At 40.8% G+C, this 19250-nt stretch overlaps 2 protein-coding genes and 1 long non-coding RNA gene across 17 annotated transcripts in view; 2 read left to right on the top strand and 1 right to left on the bottom strand.

The window, feature by feature from the left end:
* The window catches only part of ANO1 (anoctamin 1), a 71751-nt gene extending 62298 nt beyond the window's left edge, over positions 1-9453 (top strand). For all 15 annotated transcript variants that reach the window (XM_086894979.1, XM_086894975.1, XM_086894973.1 and 12 more), the window contains 5 exons: positions 1106-1258; positions 2416-2468; positions 4013-4197; positions 5814-5919; positions 6846-9453. In XM_086894979.1, coding sequence (XP_086751105.1) covers positions 1106-1258; positions 2416-2468; positions 4013-4197; positions 5814-5919; positions 6846-7106 — 758 coding nt within the window. In that variant the 3' untranslated portion in view covers positions 7107-9453. The remainder of the gene's footprint in view (positions 1-1105; positions 1259-2415; positions 2469-4012; positions 4198-5813; positions 5920-6845) is intronic.
* LOC147652427 (uncharacterized) lies at positions 8740-18608 on the bottom strand. Its single transcript, XR_015288548.1, has 4 exons — positions 18541-18608; positions 13455-13566; positions 13223-13270; positions 8740-12299 (listed from the first exon to the last, which is right to left on the bottom strand). It is a non-coding gene; the product is annotated as an uncharacterized LOC147652427 (long non-coding RNA).
* Positions 17969-19250, top strand: part of FADD (Fas associated via death domain) — a 4097-nt gene continuing 2815 nt past the window's right edge. Inside the window, exon 1 of the mRNA XM_023928785.2 lies at positions 17969-19097. Coding sequence (XP_023784553.2) covers positions 18719-19097 — 379 coding nt within the window. The 5' untranslated portion in view covers positions 17969-18718. The remainder of the gene's footprint in view (positions 19098-19250) is intronic.

Here is a 19250-nt window from a genome sequence, read left to right as displayed (position 1 = left end):
GCATTTTAAAGCATAATTATTGTGACTTATTGGGATGGACAGCTGAGCTTTTCGAACTGTACATTCAGCAGACAGTGGATAAGAGATAACTGAATTATTAACATGTGCAGTCTTGGACTGGAGCATATTTCAGCCAACCCTGGCTGCTGGAGGGCTGAATTGTGCTCTCTGCTGTTTGTAAGGCCCTACTTTAGAATGATATTTTAGATATTTTCTTTCTAACCACGTATCACATCACTGTCAAGTTTCAAATGCAAATGATTAAGTGCCATCTACTCAAGATTGTGAGGCATATTTTACCATCAGTTGAACCCTACACTAGAAATTAGTTAGTTAGAAGTTAGTTCAGATTTGATAATTTCCACACCAGAGTCTTTTATCAGATAGCTGAACTAAATCTTCTGAGAGGAAGCAAGTCTGTAGACCTGGTTGTACTTGACAGATATAGAATTTGTTTTTCAAGTATCTTATGCTGAATGAGACAAATTAAAATATCTGGTGACCTTGATGTTCAGAGTACTTGAAGCAGATGGGAGTTCAGTGGTACAAACTGCAAGGCCATGCTGCCAGATCCTAAAAATAAGAAAAGATGCAGTTACTGAGATCAGCATTTGGAAGTAACAGGAGAAAGATGGGCAGTACCAGGATGAGCATGATATCCATGCAAAAGGCAAATATGATCCCATGTTATAGGAAGCAAGTTATTCCTGGCAGAGGCAGGAATCAGCCATGTCCTTTTCAAACCTTCCAGTGGGATTGATGAAGGCCAAAAACCTGCCAGATGGCAAGTTTAGGTAGAGCCAACACGGTCACTGCCATAGTCCCACTCCTTCACCCCTGTTCCAGCTTTGCCCACAGAAAAATTGTTTTAGAAGCTTCCCCATCCTTCTGGTTACTATTGCCTTTCTTTTTACAAGGTGACAACTGGCCCTCCCATGGCCAAATGGAGCAGCCATCATTCAAACTGTGCCTGACACAGAAAATGGGATTGAGTCTCCCAGAACTCGTCACCTTGTCAGAATTTAGGGGCTGGCACTGATGTGGTGATGGGTGCATTTGGGAAATACTGACAATAGGCACCAAAACGTTTTCTTTTTCTTTCCAGTTATCCAGTTTGGGTTTGTAACTTTGTTTGTTGCGTCCTTCCCTCTGGCACCTTTGTTTGCTTTATTGAACAACATCATTGAAATCCGTCTGGATGCCAAAAAATTTGTTACTGAGCTGAGGAGACCGGTAGCAGTGAGAGCAAAGGATATAGGTAAGTGGATATTGTTATTTTATCCCTGTTTGTTTATTCCTGGATTGATGGCAGGATATTATTATGCTGAGCTAGTTTCAATAACAGGGAGATATTTATAGGAAAAGTCAAAGCATTCAGCTGTGGCTTACCTGTGAATTGTCATAGTTTATTGAGGCTTTACCTTTAAAATAGGAAGACCAAAGCTTTAAATTCAGATGAATATTTCATTAAGTAAATATTATCACTTTTTAAATCAAAATGATCAATGCAATAGCAAAACACTCACACAGTTCTGACTTCAACAGACCTTCCTGGCAATGCAGTTTTCGTGCAGGAGCAAAAATTTCCACATTTAATAACTCTACATCAGCCTCAGAAATACCCTTAGGAATGAGAGGAGACTCAAAAGTCTGTGGATAAATGTATCCCTTTGTCTCTACTCAGCAGGAACGTCAGAAGGGTGAAAACTGCAGTGGATGGGGCTGGAATTTGGCTCTGTGGCTGTGTGAGGACAAGAGTCAGTCCTGCCCTTACAGGGGGGCTCACACCTATGGGTGCTTGTAATGAAGGAGCTGCTTCTCCCAAATGACTTAAAAGCTCATAAAAATAAAAGTAGAAATAAAATAATTGTCCTTGTTACAAAGCCAAGCAGCAAGAGCAGAGAAGTTTATCTGTTACTAAACTCTACATTCATTCTACTGTAGTACAAGCAGAGTTTTTCCTTGGGCTCATCCTTGTGCCCTAGGATCATCCTAGACTTGAAGAACACATCATGTTTTTCTTCTTAACTTTGCTTCGGGGGTGTTTTGTGGCTCCCTGATTTGATGCTGCAGGTTCAGGTTGCTGGCGGAGATGATTGGGAGGGTGATACTGATTTTTTGATTGTGGTGGGGGTTTGATTATTTTTTTTATTTGTTTCTGAGGATTTCTTAATTGCAATTCATTGCACTTCAATCCCATTCTTTTAAACCTAAAAAATAGGTGCCAAAACACCAAAAGTTGGGCTCTTTTTGCTTACAAGCCATTAAATTAATTTTTCGTAATTTGTTCTCTTTCTGTTTAAAATATAAATAGCTCAGCACAATTATACATGCTCCTAACTCTGTTAACTGAAGATGTAATTTATCTAATTTTAAGGACTAGAGTAGCATTTACATGTTTGTCTCCTTCCTTAGGAATTTGGTATAATATCCTCAGAGGTATTGGAAAGCTTGCTGTAATCATAAACGTAAGTAAATCAGCATGAATTAAATTTGAATTCAATAGGCTGGCTTTTCCATTCTGCTCCATTAGTTTTATTTCAGCATAAAATCCCTTAAATCAAGTGAAAGCATCTGACTGAGAAATTTTTGGAAATATTTGAGGATGAGTTGCTGTGTTTATTTTCCAGCTGTGATAGCAGTAGCAAGAATATAAAATAGTAAGTAGTCACTGCTGTTTTTTTCCAGAATGTTTTCATAAAACAGTTCTATCCTTCAAACAAATATGACCACAGCTGTTTACTTTTACTCTTTTGAAACACTATCAGTAGGATGAGATATTTTTTAATTTCAGTGGTATTTTGGGTGAGTTCAGCTCCTCAGAGTGCAGAATCTCTCCATTGAAAATCTGCCCTCGAGCTGCAATTCCCCCACTCAGAGAGCTTGGAAAATCTTGAAAAAAAAAAGTTTATTTCAACATTTCACAAAAATTCAGCATGTCTTAATATATTAGTGCATGTACTTCTGCACTATTCCATATGAATAGACATCCACAGTGATCATCCTCCTTGCACCCCAGCTGGTGAAAGATGAAAACAAAGACCAGCTGAAATTCAACGTCTTTGCAGTGCAGCAAAGCAGGGGCTCTGTAGGGCTTATGGCCACATGGCCAGACTCCCTTGGAGTTTCCAGGGTTCTGCTGTGCTATGGCAAAACCATTCTTTTGGTATGCTGCCTTAGTTTGTCTTTCCCATTTCTCCTCTTTTCCTTTGGAAATGATTACTCTGTTTTTCTCTTTTGTTCTGTGTAGTCTCTCCTTGTCAATATCCAGTGTTATTGCTCACTCTTTGATCAACATATTGCTCCTTTTTACTATAAAATAAGTAAAACATTTTGTACTGTGTTTGTTCCACATGTACATGAGATTTATGCCAGTGGCAATGTTTCATAATGATGATAAATGAGGAAGGCTAAAGTCATGAGGAACTCAGCCCAATTGGCTGTTGTGCCTTTCCTCCACGATCTTTTCAGAAAATTTTAAATAACTGGATGAAATGCAACTTTTGTGACCATAAAAATAAAACTGGGCTCAGTTTCCTCATCCTTTTATCCTGATGAAGTTAAGAGCCACATGCAGTTAATGTCCTTTTGCAATGCAATGAGACTTTGAAGAGTCAAATCACCATGGGTTGTTTGCAGGACGGAAAAGCAGCTGGAAATCAATCAATTGGACCTTGTGCAAGGCACCAGGGAGAAGTTGTGATGGAGACACAGGGAAGCAGAGCTGTGGTAGCTCTCCCCTGTTGCTGGAGGGTACAGCTGCTCCATTTTTGGGGGCCTCAGGTTGTCACCCACGCAGACACCTCAGCTGACATGGCACTACTCCAGGGAATATGCTACACCTTGGGAGAGTGGGTAGTGAACAATCCCTTGCTGGTGCAGTGAATGCTCCACTTTCAGGGCCCTCAGGCTCCCTGAGTTGCATGAGTTGTTTGGGCAAGTCATGGTTGAGGGTGTGATGAAGTGAAGCTCTGCCTGGGTAGTGCGCTCACTCTTTACTCTTGTGGCTCAGGCATTTGTGATCTCATTCACATCCGACTTCATTCCACGCCTCGTGTACCTGTACATGTACAGTGAGAATGGCACCATGCATGGCTTCGTCAACCATACACTATCCTCTTTTAATGTCAGCGATTTCCAAGCAGGAACAGCTCCCAACGACCCCCTGGATCTTGGCTACGAGGTTCAGATATGCAGGTACTCTCTTGAATGATTGCTAATGTGAAGTGTTTTCACAGCTGGCTAAGAGTGTGGCAAATTCTTACACTCCTGGAGCAGGTTCCTTGTATTTTCAATACCTTTTTTAGCACCTTCCTAGCCTTTTCTATCAGATGGATCCATTGCCTTGAACACCTTGCTTACATATTAAGTAATCACAGACCTGAATATGATTTACTGCTTATTTTGGGAAATGGAGATTAGTGTTAGTTAAATTCAGTGCTTGTCCATGCAAAGATTTTTTATTATTATGGATTCCCTTTTCCAGGAAAGATGACAAATAATGATAAATAGTACAGTGATGCTTTAAGGGAAGAAAATTATGTCACTCTGACGTCATGTCATGATAAAATGACCATGACCTTTGTTTTGGTCCAGTTTCCAGTTTCTGATGAAAGCAGTAGCATCCCTATCTGCACTGGAACTTAGGACTTACTTAAAGTGTCATCACACAGGAAAAATTTCCGTATCTTTGACAATTTCTATCTATCACTTTCATGTTTAAAGGAAAATTATGGTTACCTATTTCAGCTTATGAATTCTTAGAACTGGGGGCCAAATGCAAATCTGGCAGTGAAATTACTTGGACCACCAAAGATGAAAGGGGGTCAAAGGAGGAAGGAAAAGGGAGAAAAGAGCAAGGAAGGAAGAGATGTTCCGGGGGAGACGCAAAGATGACTTTAATACACACATACTAAAAAAAAAATCACACAAATTGATGAAGTAAAAATTTCTTTGCCTTTGAAATATATTTTTTTACATTATATTCTTTATGCATTTGAAGAGTGCAAGTAAATATGGTGAAATGACCTCTAAACAGAAAATTCACTCAGAGATGAAAGCAAAACTAATCTAAACTGCATTTGTAGTAGCTTTGCTTGCTTTTGCTTTCTCCTGGATTCCTCCTAGTGCTCTCTGGGCAGAGGTTAAGCAAGGTTGGCAAATATGTTTCAGCACAGAATGGAGGTGTTAGCATCGTGGTCCAAAAGCAAAATGCCAGATTTATTTGCTTTCCACTCCCAGCCTCTGTCTTCTTCTAATCCCATCTGTATTGCAAGGATTTGAAAATCATTTGAAAATGCAGAGCACTAATTCTTTCAAAATATTGACAGGATGCTGTGGGTTTGAATTTAATGTATTTTTCTTGGTCCTGTTTATCAACACATAGATTTTCTGTAAGCCATAGCTAAGGAAAAATTCTCTTCTCTCCACATGGTAAAATTTAGCTTCAACCTTCTGCTAATCAGTCCTATGAATCTGAGATCAGTATTTTTGTCTTTAAAATTAGTTTGAAAAATATATGTTGCCTTTTTACCTATCTTAAAATAAATCACCTGAGCTGTGCGGTTTACTCTGTCTTATGCAAAATTTATATTATTTATAGTAATCAGAGAGTATTAAGATGTATTAACCTTTAATTTTGAGGCTAACATGAAGGCTATGGGAGAGTTTCAGCTGTGTCTTGTTTCTGAGAGGTTAATACAGTGAACATTCTTTTAGACTGTTCCATTTATTGTTTGACTGTTTGTTAATAACACCTCGCGGTGCTAACATTTCTGAATTGCATCCCTGACTTACTGAGTCTTGTTTTGCAGGTACAAAGATTATAGAGAGCCCCCCTGGTCTGAAAACAAATATGACATTTCAAAGGATTTCTGGGCTGTCCTAGCAGCAAGATTGGCATTTGTGATAGTTTTCCAGGTAGGTGACACTGCAGGCATTTGGAAATAAGTTATTGGGCCAAAGAAAAATATTCTTTCTCAGCTGTTTTATGAAAGAGCCAAAGAAATTTGCCCATCTTCATCACCCTCTTTGTCCCACTCACTCAGGCATTGTTATATCCTCAGTGGAAAAATTCATCCTCAGGGATTCCATGAACTGGTTTGATGCAGAAGAACTTAATGACCTTAGAGACCAGCAAAGCACCAGGCTGATACTAATTAGGTCCCACCAATCTCTCCCATAGGGCATCAGCAATTTCACTGAAGCAGCATAAATTGAATCCAAAATAATTTTTAGAGCTAGCCAAGAAATGAGATTTTCAAAATTTTCCAAGTTAAAGTTTAATTTGCATCTGAATAAGAAGCTGAAATCTTGTAATTTGTCCTTAAAAGACATTATTTAATCACAAGCGATGCTACTTATTGTGACACAAATGGCTTAAGTCTGCCTTATCTGAATACCTTGTTTTGAAACTTTTATAGGGTTTTTTGGTTAAAAATTATCTTTTTGGGAAAGACCTCCCTTTCCTTGAATTCAAGGTTTTTCAATCTGAAAAATGTAATTATAATGTATTTTACCAAGTGTTACTGTTTAACCTCTTGTATTTGCTTCTGCCTTCCTGATGTAAATCTCATGAGCCATTCACCACTTGCAAATTCCTTTGGATTTCTAAGTGGCTTCAGTGTCAGGATTGGTACATAAATCATAGAGTTCTATGCCTGATGTGTTTCTCTACTTCTAGCATGGACAAAACAGTTGTGGGGAATTTGGTCCAGTAGTCCAACTCAAATATTGTTCTCTCTTCATTTTTCCTTCCTAAGTGCACCGAAATCAGCCCCTTTCCTTTACCTACAGCCACCCTTTCATTTGACCCCGCTGACACTTTCTCACAACTTCATTTTCAGAACCTGGTCATGTTCATGAGTGAATTTGTTGACTGGATTATCCCAGACATTCCCAAGGACATTAGTCAACAGATTCACAAGGAGAAAGTTCTCATGGTGGAGGTCTTCATGAGGGAAGAGCAAGGGAAGCTGCAGATGCTGGAAACCTGGAATGATAAGGACAAGAAAAAAGGGGAAAACTGTAACAACCACAGCCCCAGGCTCTCCAGGAGCTGCAGTGGGAGCTTGTCCTCCTGCCATTCCTATCCTCTGGACGTTTAGGAGAGAAGGGAGCTGAGTCTGTCGGGGCATTCCAGAGACAAAAGCCATGGCGCCAAGGGCAGGACTCCGGTAATGGACACCCCGGTGCATGTTGAAGGATGTGCTGCCATTTCACTCCCATCTTTGTGAGAAATGCCCTTCTTGCAAATATGGAGGACCACATTCTATTTCTGACAATGTTGGATTTTTTTTTTTGTTTTTTTTTCCTTTTGCACAAGCAGTAATGCAGGGAGTTTTTATATTTCATCCTTAGGTAACACTATTGATGTTGGCGTGCATTAAGAAATGCAGGTACTTAGGACAATATTTCTAGAGACATTCTCTGAGAATCTGATCTTAGCCTATCAATTAGCCAATGAAATAAAGGTAAATTTGAAGTAATAATAATAATAACGATAATAATAATAATGCTAACTTGAACTATTTTTGGAAACCCATTTTCGAAGGTCCATGAGGTAATTGTCTAAATTATATGGAAAAAACCAGTATTCCCTAGTATTCCATAAAGCCTACCAGACTGACTTGCTTCACAAGGCTGGGTTTAGCTCTGTGAATCTGAGCTTTGGAGTCCCACAGGTGTGGGGGGCACTTGTGGCAGCCTGCTGTGTTCCTCAGACCATCCCTGGGGCACCACTGTGTCCAGAAACATCAGCGCAGGGAATCTGAGAAGTGCTTTCTTGGCAGCAACAGCAGCAGCAGCACAATTCCAGAGATCCTCCCAGCAGGTCCATGGTCATGGAGCATTTTGTTAAATGCCCTGAGTTAATGAGCACACGGAGAACTCCAGTGACTCTCACTGCCCTGCCAAGCACTCAGACACTGCTGTTGCCGAGTTCCCTTCCCCCTGTTGTTTCAGCACACCCCTGTTCCCAGCCTGGCTTTTCCCTGTAGCCCTGTGGAGCAGAAGGAAGTGCTTGCACCCGTGTTTCACAGCCAGCTTTTCCCACTGACTTTCTGCTGTTGGCTGGCACTTCCCAGAGTCTTTGCCAGAGGAGTAAATCCCAAATGTATCCCACTTACTGTCTTCAGTGGAAGTTTTGCCTGCACTGGGGCTACAGGACCAGACCTTCAGTTATAGGATTAGTTACAGGACTTTTGTCTTAAAATACCTTATTCTTTTGTACAAGGAGCTTTTCCCTAAAGTATAAGTCTGAAATCCTTACTTACCATGATACTAGTTAAATCCCATCAGTACAGCTCTTTTCAAGCATAATATGTTTTAGTTTTGCTTTGTTGACCAATAAACTGCACTTCCAAATAATATTGGTGCAATTAACCTAATTTCTTTTATTGCTTTGTCTTTTCCATGGCACTTGCATTATAAAATTGAAAAAGAAACTAAAAAGGAAAGATTTCTTTAAAGTCTAGCTACTGTATGGTTTGTTACAAAACCAAGCTGTTTTCAAGAGAAGTTAGTTATTTCTTTTTTTCTTTAATTTTTCCTTTGCCAAACTAATTTAAAGATTAATGCTAGAACTCTAAAAAGAATGCCATATATAGCTTTTGATATATTTATTTGTTTTAATGTATGTGACAAACTTGATATTTTTCTGTAGTCTGTCCAAAGAAAGTACCAGAAGAGAAATTATGTGGAAGAAAGAAAATGGTATTAACCAAATATTCTTGAAGCTTATTTAAAATATTGATCCAACCAAAGATTTTTATTAATAAAGGGCTTATATTTTGTTAACTCTTGTTTCTGTTGTATTTTGACTTGCAGGAATGTCACTATTTTTAAAATTTGTAACTTATGATAGAGTGTTGCTGTAGGGCAAAATCCTGCCTGATTCATTCCCACATAAATGTAATGCCTGGTAGTAAATGTTTACCAGATCAGGCCCACTGACTGCAATAGGACTGGGAGTGGGGAGAAATCAAGCAGAATTCTGTCCACACATTCGGTTGAAAACCTGTTCTTCCTCTCATTCCTTGGTAGCCCAAAAGATACAGGAGAAAGCCAAACTACCTATTCTGAAGAGAAATCTTAGGGATTGTCCTCGAAGGGGATTTAATCTGTAAATACTGACCTGAAAGTGTTCCCGACTTAATACTGACATTCCTGTAAATGGTGGAACTATATCCTCAACACATACTTATCCGAATTTTTCATTATTTGCTGAAATCATGGAATAGTAGCAGTTGCCTATACTTTCTTTTGTACAGTAAATTGTTTGAAATGGAATTTTGTATATAAAAATCTGTATTACTACTCAGATATCTATAAAATTCTTTCATGGAATCATTTTTTTAAAAAAGAAAATATATACTAAATCTGTTTTATTTTGGTTTGTATATTTTTTTTTCCTTTTTCTTTGAAGACTTATTTGAAATAAACTTAAATATCCAAGAGTTTCTCCTGTGGGACAGGTTCTGTTCCCAACCCTCCTTTTGCTCTGAGTGTACAGACACCTTCCTAAGAATGTCCCAGGGAGATCTGGTGTTTGAGCTGCTTTAGAGACCCACTTGGAGATGAGTGAATCCCACCTGAAATCCATCTCCAAGAGCACAAAGGAAGATTTTGGCTCCACCATGGCTGTCACGTTTTCACTGCCCTGAGGGGACCTGTCCAAGAAAAGCTGGCCTCAGGACCTCACTTGCTAACTGAAATTTTTTTTCTCCCTCTCCCATTTAACTGTGGTTTGAGAAGGCAAAGCACAAGGCTTCACACCAATCCTCCTTTCCGTGATAGAAAATATTGATGCTCCAAGTCAGGAGATTTAGTTAGAAGGTGGGAATTGTGGGATTGTCAGTTATTAAAGACAAAATAGTACCTATGAGCTCATTAGATATGAGATGCCTTCCAGAAAAACACTTGCACTGCAGCTGCAGTACTTTTCCTGAAAGTTTTCTCATATTTGGGATGCAAAAAAAAAAAAAAAAAGTTTGCTTCTATCAATAGCAAATTTGAGGCAGGACTGTGCTAGAAAGGATTTACTGGAATAGAGAGGGAAACAAAAAGAAACTTTTTTTTTCCAGAAGGGAAAGCGGGGATCTAGAAGTGATCAAAGAATACCTGGACATGCCTTGATATGACTCACAGTGACCAGGTTTGATGAAAGATAGAAAACCAAATATTTCATTTGTGCAAGGACAAAGCTGAATTCTGTGTTGGTATGACACCATGTCCATGACATGCATTTAACCTGTTCTTGGCATGCTTCTGCCCTAAAACCATAAGCACAAAACCATTTCTCAGCCTGGATTTGATCAAAGGAAAAAAAAAAAAGCCAAACCCAATGTCTTAATGTGTTGAAGAGGAAAGTCATGGCACCAGTTTTCTTGGTCTAAGCGAAAATGCAGCCCATGGGAAAGATTCCTGTTGGAAATGTCTGCAAGGGCCATTTCTGCACCATTGCTGAATCACTGTTTGCTGTTTGCTACACAAGGTTCGTAGCAGAGACACGATGTCAGTCGGTGCATCCAAGGAGGAAGTTGTTCCCACCCCAAATGCTGCCAGTGTGAGTCTGAATCTCCTGGATTTCCATGTCATTGTGTTTCCAAGATACTGTCCTACAAATATTTTGCAGTCTTAAATAGCTTAGGGGTGAATAAGTCTCGCATCAAGGCACAGACACATCTCTATTTTTAACCCCCCACACTCTCTGGTTAATGATCTTTTTGGCTGTTGGGATTTCCAAAACACAATGATAATTTACTTTTCATCTTGATACCTCTGGAGTCTGACCTCTCCCAGAGTTCCATACATCACTTGAGTGCATTTATATTTTCCTATGAAGTTTTCAGAGTAAACAAGTTCTCTTCGTCTTGCCACTGAGAAAAAGCCTGTCTTAAAATTTATATGAATTCCATTCAAACTCTGTTTCAATTCTTTGCACGTTTGAGCACTATTTATTCCATAACCAAACACAAGATGCCATTTTTAGTATAGCAGAGAAAAACCAAAGGTCTTTTTTTAACCTTCTTTTTTTAGCCCAACAGGCCTTTCTGAAGAAAAAACTAACTATGAATGTGGCTTATTTTGAATTTTAACTCCATCCTTAATTTTTAAGGCCATGACAGCCACCTGAAGCCAAAGAAAATATTTCCATTGATTCCCTTCAGCGTGCTTTGCATGAGGTTAAGCAGTGCTTACTGAGTGATTGGTTTCACTTTGGATAAAATAAAATTTCCTGACAGTTTTTTGTAGCTTACTTTTCTAACCTTCTGTGTCAGCTAAAGCCAAAATAAAGCAATGCAGATGCATTGTGAGAGCAGTAAAGAGTTCGTGCACCATTGTTCTGGTTTCCATGGGGCAAAGCATGGAAAATCCAAGAAGACTTTGATGTCATAGCTTTCATCTGACTTAGTACTGTCTCTGGAAAAAAAATCATGTCAAAACAGGCAACGTATCTGTTTGGATGACCATGAGAAAAGAGAATCTAAATACAAAATATTTGGCAGAGTGTTTGTGCTGAACAAGCTTAAGTGTAATAAAGTCTAATTTTCAGAGTGAGGGGCATGTGGTTAAGCAATCTTACAAGAGAAGAAAAGGTTATTCCCTATTTTTACTGCTAAATGAAAAAATAGTGGTTATCTTCTCCAGCTGAAGTATGAGATGGAGCTAAAGAAAAGGTGCAAGGTAGGCAAGAGAGGAAGAAAAGGCCTGCTGTTCTCAGACCCAAGTTAGCTGACAGATCAGCCACAGGAGAGTTTTTTTCTGGAAAGAGGACAGATTTCTAAGGCAAGGCCACCTTGTAGGTGGGTTATGGGGCAGCCTTTGCCAGTGTTCCCACAGCTACATGCCATCCCAACCATGCCAAGCCAGGAAATACAGTGGGTCTTGTGAGGAGATGGAAGCTGGAAGTCTTTGGTCCTGTGGGAGGAATGGAGCTCATGAGCCTGGAATCCCATCTGTCCTTGCAACAGCATGTAATTACAGGAGCAGCTCTCATTTCTCAATGTATTAATCTCTGAAATACATCTCCAGGTAAAGAAGCAAGGTAATTGCAAGTAATTAGCCATCAAGTGGGAAAGAAATAAATCCCAGCAGGCCAGACTGTTCTGGGCTTACTGCAAGAGGTGATGTGTGTGCACTGTGTGTCAGAAGGTAGGTGGGCTCTTAACTTCCAAAACTGTTTGGGCATTTGACTCTCCTCAGGCACTGCTGTGAGTGGAAAAGAGGAGTTGTGAGCAGGGAAGGAACAGTGAGACTCCTGCCAGCAAATCAACATGAACTTCAGCTCCATCTTCATCCTGTCTTCAAAAAGAAAAAGAAGCAAAACTGAGAAGCAGTTCTGAACTCCTACCAAACCTCTTCCCTTTTGCCTCTTTGTATTTGACTTCTGAAACCAAGTTCCTCCACCTCTTTACGAGGCTTGCCTTTTAGCTGGTGGGCTAAGCTGGTAATCACCCCTGGGGCTTCTTGGGGATAAGAAGTGGAAATTAATTAATTACTGCCAGGTTTAGGTACCTGGTAAAGATGTGGTACAGGCTCCCTTTCAAAAGCCTCTCTCCAAAACTGGTGAAGAACAGCAAAGTATGGTTAAATGTCTATTTGACTGATCACAGAGGGTGAACTTGGGGCTGATTGTATGCTACAAATCATTTAATTTTAGTTGTACCTACACAAGGAAAAAATAAAACTCATTTTGTAGCTTTTCTGGCACCAAGCTGTAGCATGTGGAACTTCCTCACTTCTTCTGAAGTATACAGACGGCAAGGAAAATATATAAATGCTATATATTGTATTAGATTAATCCAGCCTTCTCTCAGGAAGTCACACTCCCTTCCTAAACTTTTCATCTCTGGAAACAAATGCAACAAGTTTCCTACATGTTTGTATATGAAAATGGACTCCAAATTGTGGTTTAGGACTAGCTGGTATCTGGTTCTGACCACAGCACTGTGGACAAGCTCAAATTACAGCATTTCTTCAGAGAGCAGAAAAAAAATACTTCCTCCTCAAAGAATCAAGGGAGAGGGATGATGAAACCAGATTTGCTTTCTTATTTATTATATCTAAATCCCTATGAGTAACTCACCCAGTCATATCCTGTATCACTTAGTGGCCACACAAAACTATTCATGTTTTAAAAGGAAGTAACTGGATAATAACTGCACTGTATTTGAGCAGATGAGGCACTCCCTCTGTAATCAGGATTGAATAAAAAACTTACACCTTCCAACTCCAGTGACTCGGACAGAAAATACTGCATTGGCACATCCTGAAAAGAATGGAAATCACAGCTGTGTAAGGCAATGCTTGTTTCTAGGAAATAACCCCCACCTCTTGGCTTGTCATTATACCCAGTCACAGGAGTGAGTTCACAATACCTGAGTTTAACTCAAAAATCAAGTAAGTGTGACCAGGCTCACTCATTTTTATAATTTAAAGCAAAATTTCAGTACCTCTGAGAGACATTTAAGTATTGTCTGGTCTCTGAAGAGGCCACTCTGCAGGCTGGATGCAAAGACATAGTTGAGATAAAGTATACATTTTTCACCAGGTCCAAAGCAGAGTCTGTCGGTGCAGAAGAGATAAGAGTTGAATATTCACAGACACTAAAACAAATGAGAAATACCTGCTGCCATTATTTCATCTGCAGTGCTCTGCAGCAGGCAATGGAGTGCTGCTCCTTCGTAAGGAAAGGGGAAGAAAACCTTTCCTTGCGTGGGAGGATGAAGTCCTGTAGTACAGAACTAATTACTTGCTTGTAAGAAATACTCCAAAGTGGTGGAAAATGGGTCCATTTTTGGCAAAATAATTACTTTTGTTATCCTAACCTTTATTTTATAGCTGCTCAGAATTATGTATTTTCTAATACAAAGAAGGAGAATTAAGAAAAACACCTCAATTTATAGAAAATAAATGTTATTGTTGTAACTATTTACCTTTTCAGGGATTTATCTGGTTTAGGAACTGGCAATACAACAGCCCAGGAAAAAAGAACAAATTTACATATTCTGCAGAAATGAATTAGTATTAGCTTCCAAGCCTGGTGATCAGAGCTGCTGGATTATTTCCCTGGATGAATAGCAACTTCCAGTTTGGATCTTAACTTGCTTTGCTTTGCCCTCAGCCAGTCACAGAGCAGAAACTGAAGTGAATAGAAATAGAAAGGGCCTCAAAAGAGGTCTAATGATCATTCACCGTTATTTGGGGATGTTTTGTCATTTCACAATGACATTCCTCTGCAAATAACCCTTGCTCTCTCCTCTGTTTTTCTGTTTTTCCAAGTGCAAAAATTGATGTTGCAGAGCTTAAGTAATAAATATGGTTCAGAGGAATGAGATGTGCTGGGCTAATATATACACACAGCTTTATTGTCATGTGAAATGTTTGTCTGAATGATTTCATACTTCCATGGTATGATTAAAATTCACTACAAAAATAGGTAAAAAGTCAAGTCAGAGGTTTTTAGCTGGAGCAAATAAACAAAAGTCTACAATTTACCCTTCCCCTAAAGTTAAACTAACTTATTCTGCCAACAATAACATAACAGAACTGTATCAACAGAATTATATCAACACTTCTGCTGTTTCAATATTAAGTTCAAGCATCTGTTAACAACTTATTGCTTGTTGTTGTTGTTACTTGGCCAGATCTTTTATCTGTATACAACCTAGTCATGCCAGAGTTCACTCTCTTTTCAGTACTTATTTACTTTTCCCACACTCTGCTTCTAATTTTCTCTCTCAACCTACAATAACTGACATTTCTTACAGGCCCTTTTTTCAGTGACAGTTTTCTCCAAAGATCCTCAGTCTCTTTGTAAATGAGTCTTTTTATCAGAGCACTTCTTTCTAGTCTGGATGTTATAGCAACAGAGGGGTGATAGCTGACAAAATAAACATGTACAGATCAACTCATTCACAAAAGAAAATACAGAAACTGTCTTCTGCTTGCTGAAAATGTGCATTTTAGGGTTTTGCAAAAAATGGGTGAGAGGCATTGGATAAATACATTAAGAAATATTATGGACATCAGTTTATTCACCGTGGGAGTAAAAAAGCAAGCAAGCAAACTAAAAACCTCTTACAGTTCAATTCTGCTAGTAGGGAGGGCTTGCACTTTTTTTGTGCAAAATCTCCTCTTGAAGACAGCAAAGAAAAAAGGAGGTGCTATGAATTCCCTTGAGAGACAAGAGTAGGTGTATTAAAAGAAGTGTACAATTGACTGGGCCTCAAAAAAGAAACGGTTCCTCAGCATTGTCTGTGTTTGCACAACCTGTGTCTCAGAACTGTCAGGATGAGGATTTTAAATCCCCCGTGGGTTATCTGTTATTGAATTGCATGGGAAATTAAAGAAATTATCAAAGCTGCTTCACTTTTAAACCCAGAAGCTCCTAAATACTCCCTTTCTCTGGACCAGCAGAATGTTGGTTGCCTTGGCTGGAAATAAGGAAGGATCTTCCCGAGTTTTCACACACACATACCTCAGTCACCCAAAGTTCAGGACAGCCCCACATTTTGCTATTTTTGCAGTCCCCAAATGGGTGGTTTTTGCCTGAATGTCCTGGTGATTGACACCTCCGTGAGGGCTCTGCTGAAATGAAACTTTTCACGCTCTCTTTTCCCTGCTCCTGCAGCACAGACCATGAAGTTAAAGCTAAACCTGAAGCATTCCCAGGCTCCGAGCTCCCTCTGCAGTATTTTGCAAGGACTCATCTTGCCTGGAGAAACTTGAGGATTATTTGGTTAGGAACCAGATCATTCCCAGCACTTACGTTTCTGGGAAATTTCCACTGACATCTAAGCTGCTCCAATAAATAATTTTTATTTTAATTTTTTCTATTTCTAAGTTTTATTCTGACGCAGAAGCGCTTACTATCTGTTAGACTCACCTAATACTTTCTTTGCCAAAGCCCCACAAACCACTCCCAAAGAAAATCACTGGAATAAAGCAAGGTGCTGGGGAATTTTCATCAGTGAATGCATCCAAGTCAGGTTCAGACAGAATAAAGGACCCTGCTCAATCAACCTCTGCCTTCTGTTAGGAGTGAGTTTAAAAGAAGAGTCATAATTAAATATTGATTTGTGTCTTTTAGTTTCACTTTTGTTACTAATTTAGATACCTTTGGAATTACACAAATGTGCAGCATCACCTTCACGCTCTGTGTACCTCAGTGCTGAATCTGGCCACTAGGTTTGTATGAACTGATTAAAATCTCAGTTGATGTTGTTTTAATTGCATGTCAGGGTATAGAGAATAAAGGTATAAACTGTACTGATTTGGACTTCTCTCATGTAGATTTGTCTCTGAATTTGGCTGGTTACCATGACCAGGCATGATGAGATTTAGTCCCTGATGTTTTGTAGAATCACCTTCCTTGGAAAAACTGAAAAGAAATTTTATTTAATTGGATTTTATACTTCTCATACCATTGCAAGGGTTACTCATGCTTCATAAATCAAAGCACACACAGCAAATATATTCCTCCTACACTATCCTTTTTGTTAACGTCTTTCCTTGAGTTTAAAGTATATTAGGGCTGCAAAAAAAAAACCACAAAACAAAACCTTAAATCAGGCACATCTTGTCCCAGCTCAGATTCTCAGCGGTGATTCCTCTCACTCTTTGCTTTACTGTGAGACCTTGCAACAATATAATTCCCTCCGGTTTGCAGCATTTAGGGAATAAACAAAAATATCTAGTGAGTTTATCTAAGGAGGGCTTGTGCCTGTGGGAGTTTTAGAAATGTTTTGGGGGCTGGCCTTCATGTCGGAATGTGATAGTGGAGACGGAGATGAGGAAGACGATAGTGTTTAAGTTCATTTATCAGTCAGAAATCTTTTTATGATGAGAGAGCATAGGTCTGTGAATGTGTTGCAAGAATAATAAACTAAAGTGTGCTGAAAACAACTTAGGAATGGGGCAGCTTGGGGAATCAACATGCCAGTGCTCACAGATGGAACAAGGAAATTTCTGAACTATCTACATGTGCTGAGAAGCCAAAAGGCACCTACAAAACAATGGGATGAACTTGATCTTTCCCATTTAAGTTCACAACCTTCCACCTTCTGTAAGAGTCACCTCTAAAATACATGGACTTAACATTTACCCTATTTCCTCCCTTTTAAAGGTCAGGAGGTACTTTGTGTCACAATTAATCTTTGTGAGGAACAAAGGCCAGGCTACATGCCCTGTGTTTCCAGGGAAGGGCTGGAGGTCTCTGGGGGCAGCAGGGGCCACACAGGGAGAGCAGAGCCTGCTTCCCTGGGCAGCTGTCAGGCAGGGAAACCATGGGAATGGCATCTCTTTGGGAGCAGGGCTCTGTTGTGGTCTTTCTTGCTTTTGGTGGAGAAGGCCCTTTACAGAATCATAAAACATTGAACAATTAAGGTTGGAAAAGACCTCTAAGATTATTGAGTCCAACCAAGTCCACCACCATATCTCAAAGCACCACATCTGCCCATCTTTTAAATCTCTCTGGGGATGGTGACTCCACCACTTCCCCATGACAGGCTGTTCCAATACCTGTCCATCCTTTCAGTGAATAAATTTCTCCTAATAGCCCACCTAAACCTCCCGTGGTGATTCTCCTCTTGTCCAGCCTCTTTTCATTGGGAAAAGAGACCAACCCCCTCCTGTCTACATGCTCATCTCAGAGAACAGTGAAGAGCAAGAAGGTACCCCCTGAGCCTCCTCATGACCAGGCTGAACCTTTCATCCTTGTACTGCTTTTCTTTCCATCTTTTGAAAAAACAAAACCCACAGAGATTAACCCTTATAGGGGTAGGTGTTCACAAGAAGTCAAATGATTCAATATTAAACAGGAAATCTACAATTCCCCCAACTTCAGGCTTAGACTGGTGAGGTCACACCTTGAGTCAGGAAGGACTTTGAAGGGCTGGAGCATGTCCAGAGAAGGGAATGGAGCTGGGGAAGGGTCTGAAGGACTCAAGGAACGTCTGAGGGAGCTGGGAAAGGGGCTCAGCCTGGAGAAAAAGAGGCTCAGGGTGGACCTTCTGCCTGTCCTGTACTGGCTGTTCTGTCTGACAGGAGAGGACAGCTGGGGGAGATCAGGGTCTGCTCCCAGACAAGTGACAGAACAAGAAGACATAGCCTAAGCTGCAGCAGGAGAGGTTTAATTTGGATATTGGGAAGAATTCCTTTGCAGAAAGGGTGATCAGACATTGGAATGGCCTGCCCAGAGAGGTGGTGGAGTCCCTGGAAGTGTTTAACACAAGACTGGATGTGGCTCTCAGTGCCATGCTCTGGCTGACACGGTGGTGTTCGGTCATAGATCGGACTCGATAATCTCCGAGGTCTTTCCCAAGGGATTGATTCTGTGATTTTGTGATTCTGTGATTCTGCACCCTGGCCAGGGCTGAAGCACCAGGGCTTCTCCTGCAGCAGGACACCTGCCGCGCCGAGCTCGGCTCCAACACACGCTCTGCATTCAGCAGCACCAAACAAGCCCATCCGCCCGGGGAGGAGTTCGGGGCAGTGGGTCCCCAACCCCAAGTTAGGCGGAGGCGATGGAGCAGAAACCTCCCGTCCCGGGCGGCGGCTCAGCCGCCATCTTGGGGCGGCGCGGGGCGGGAAAGCCGCGGGGTCACGTGAGTTCCGGGCGCGGGTGGCGGCGGGCCGGGTCGGGTCGGGGTGGTATCGTCGGTATCGTTCCTCCGGTGTCTCCGGGTTCCTGGGAAGTCGCTCTGCGCAAACAGGAATGGATTTCCCCTCCAGAGGCTTTGGACAGGACGCCCAAATCTCCCCCGCGCGGCCTGTGCCGGGCGCGGGGCCCTGCGGCGTGAATCGTTTCCTGAGCCTGCTGCACTCCATCTCCTCGGGCCTGTCGGACACGGAGCTCTCCTCCATGAAGTTCCTCTGCCACGACATAATTAGCAAGCGAAAGCTTGAGACGGTGCAAAGCGGCAGGGATCTCTTCAGCATCCTGATAGAGCAGCAGAACATCGCGGACGACAACCTGGAATTCCTGAGAAGGCTGCTGCAGCACATCCGTAGGGGCGATCTGCTGTCACAGCTGGCGAAGTTCGAAGAGGAGGAACCTTGTGCCCCTGATGATCAGCCAGATGGGCATGAACAACGTAGGTGGATTATTTTATATATATATAGTTATATCCCCGTATATATCGCTCCCCAGCAACCCCAGTAAATGTGTACACAAATGTCTTTCCAGGGTGGAATTTTTCCCTCTCTTTTTATCTTCCTTTTCTTTTGTCTTTTGGGATTCTAAGTCT

The sequence above is a fragment of the Cyanistes caeruleus genome, chromosome 6 (assembly GCF_971803275.1).
Source record: "Cyanistes caeruleus chromosome 6, bCyaCae1.hap1.1, whole genome shotgun sequence".
NCBI lineage: Eukaryota > Metazoa > Chordata > Aves > Passeriformes > Paridae > Cyanistes > Cyanistes caeruleus.
Note: the sequence above shows the minus strand (reverse complement) of the source record. Positions and strands in the feature narration are given on the sequence as shown.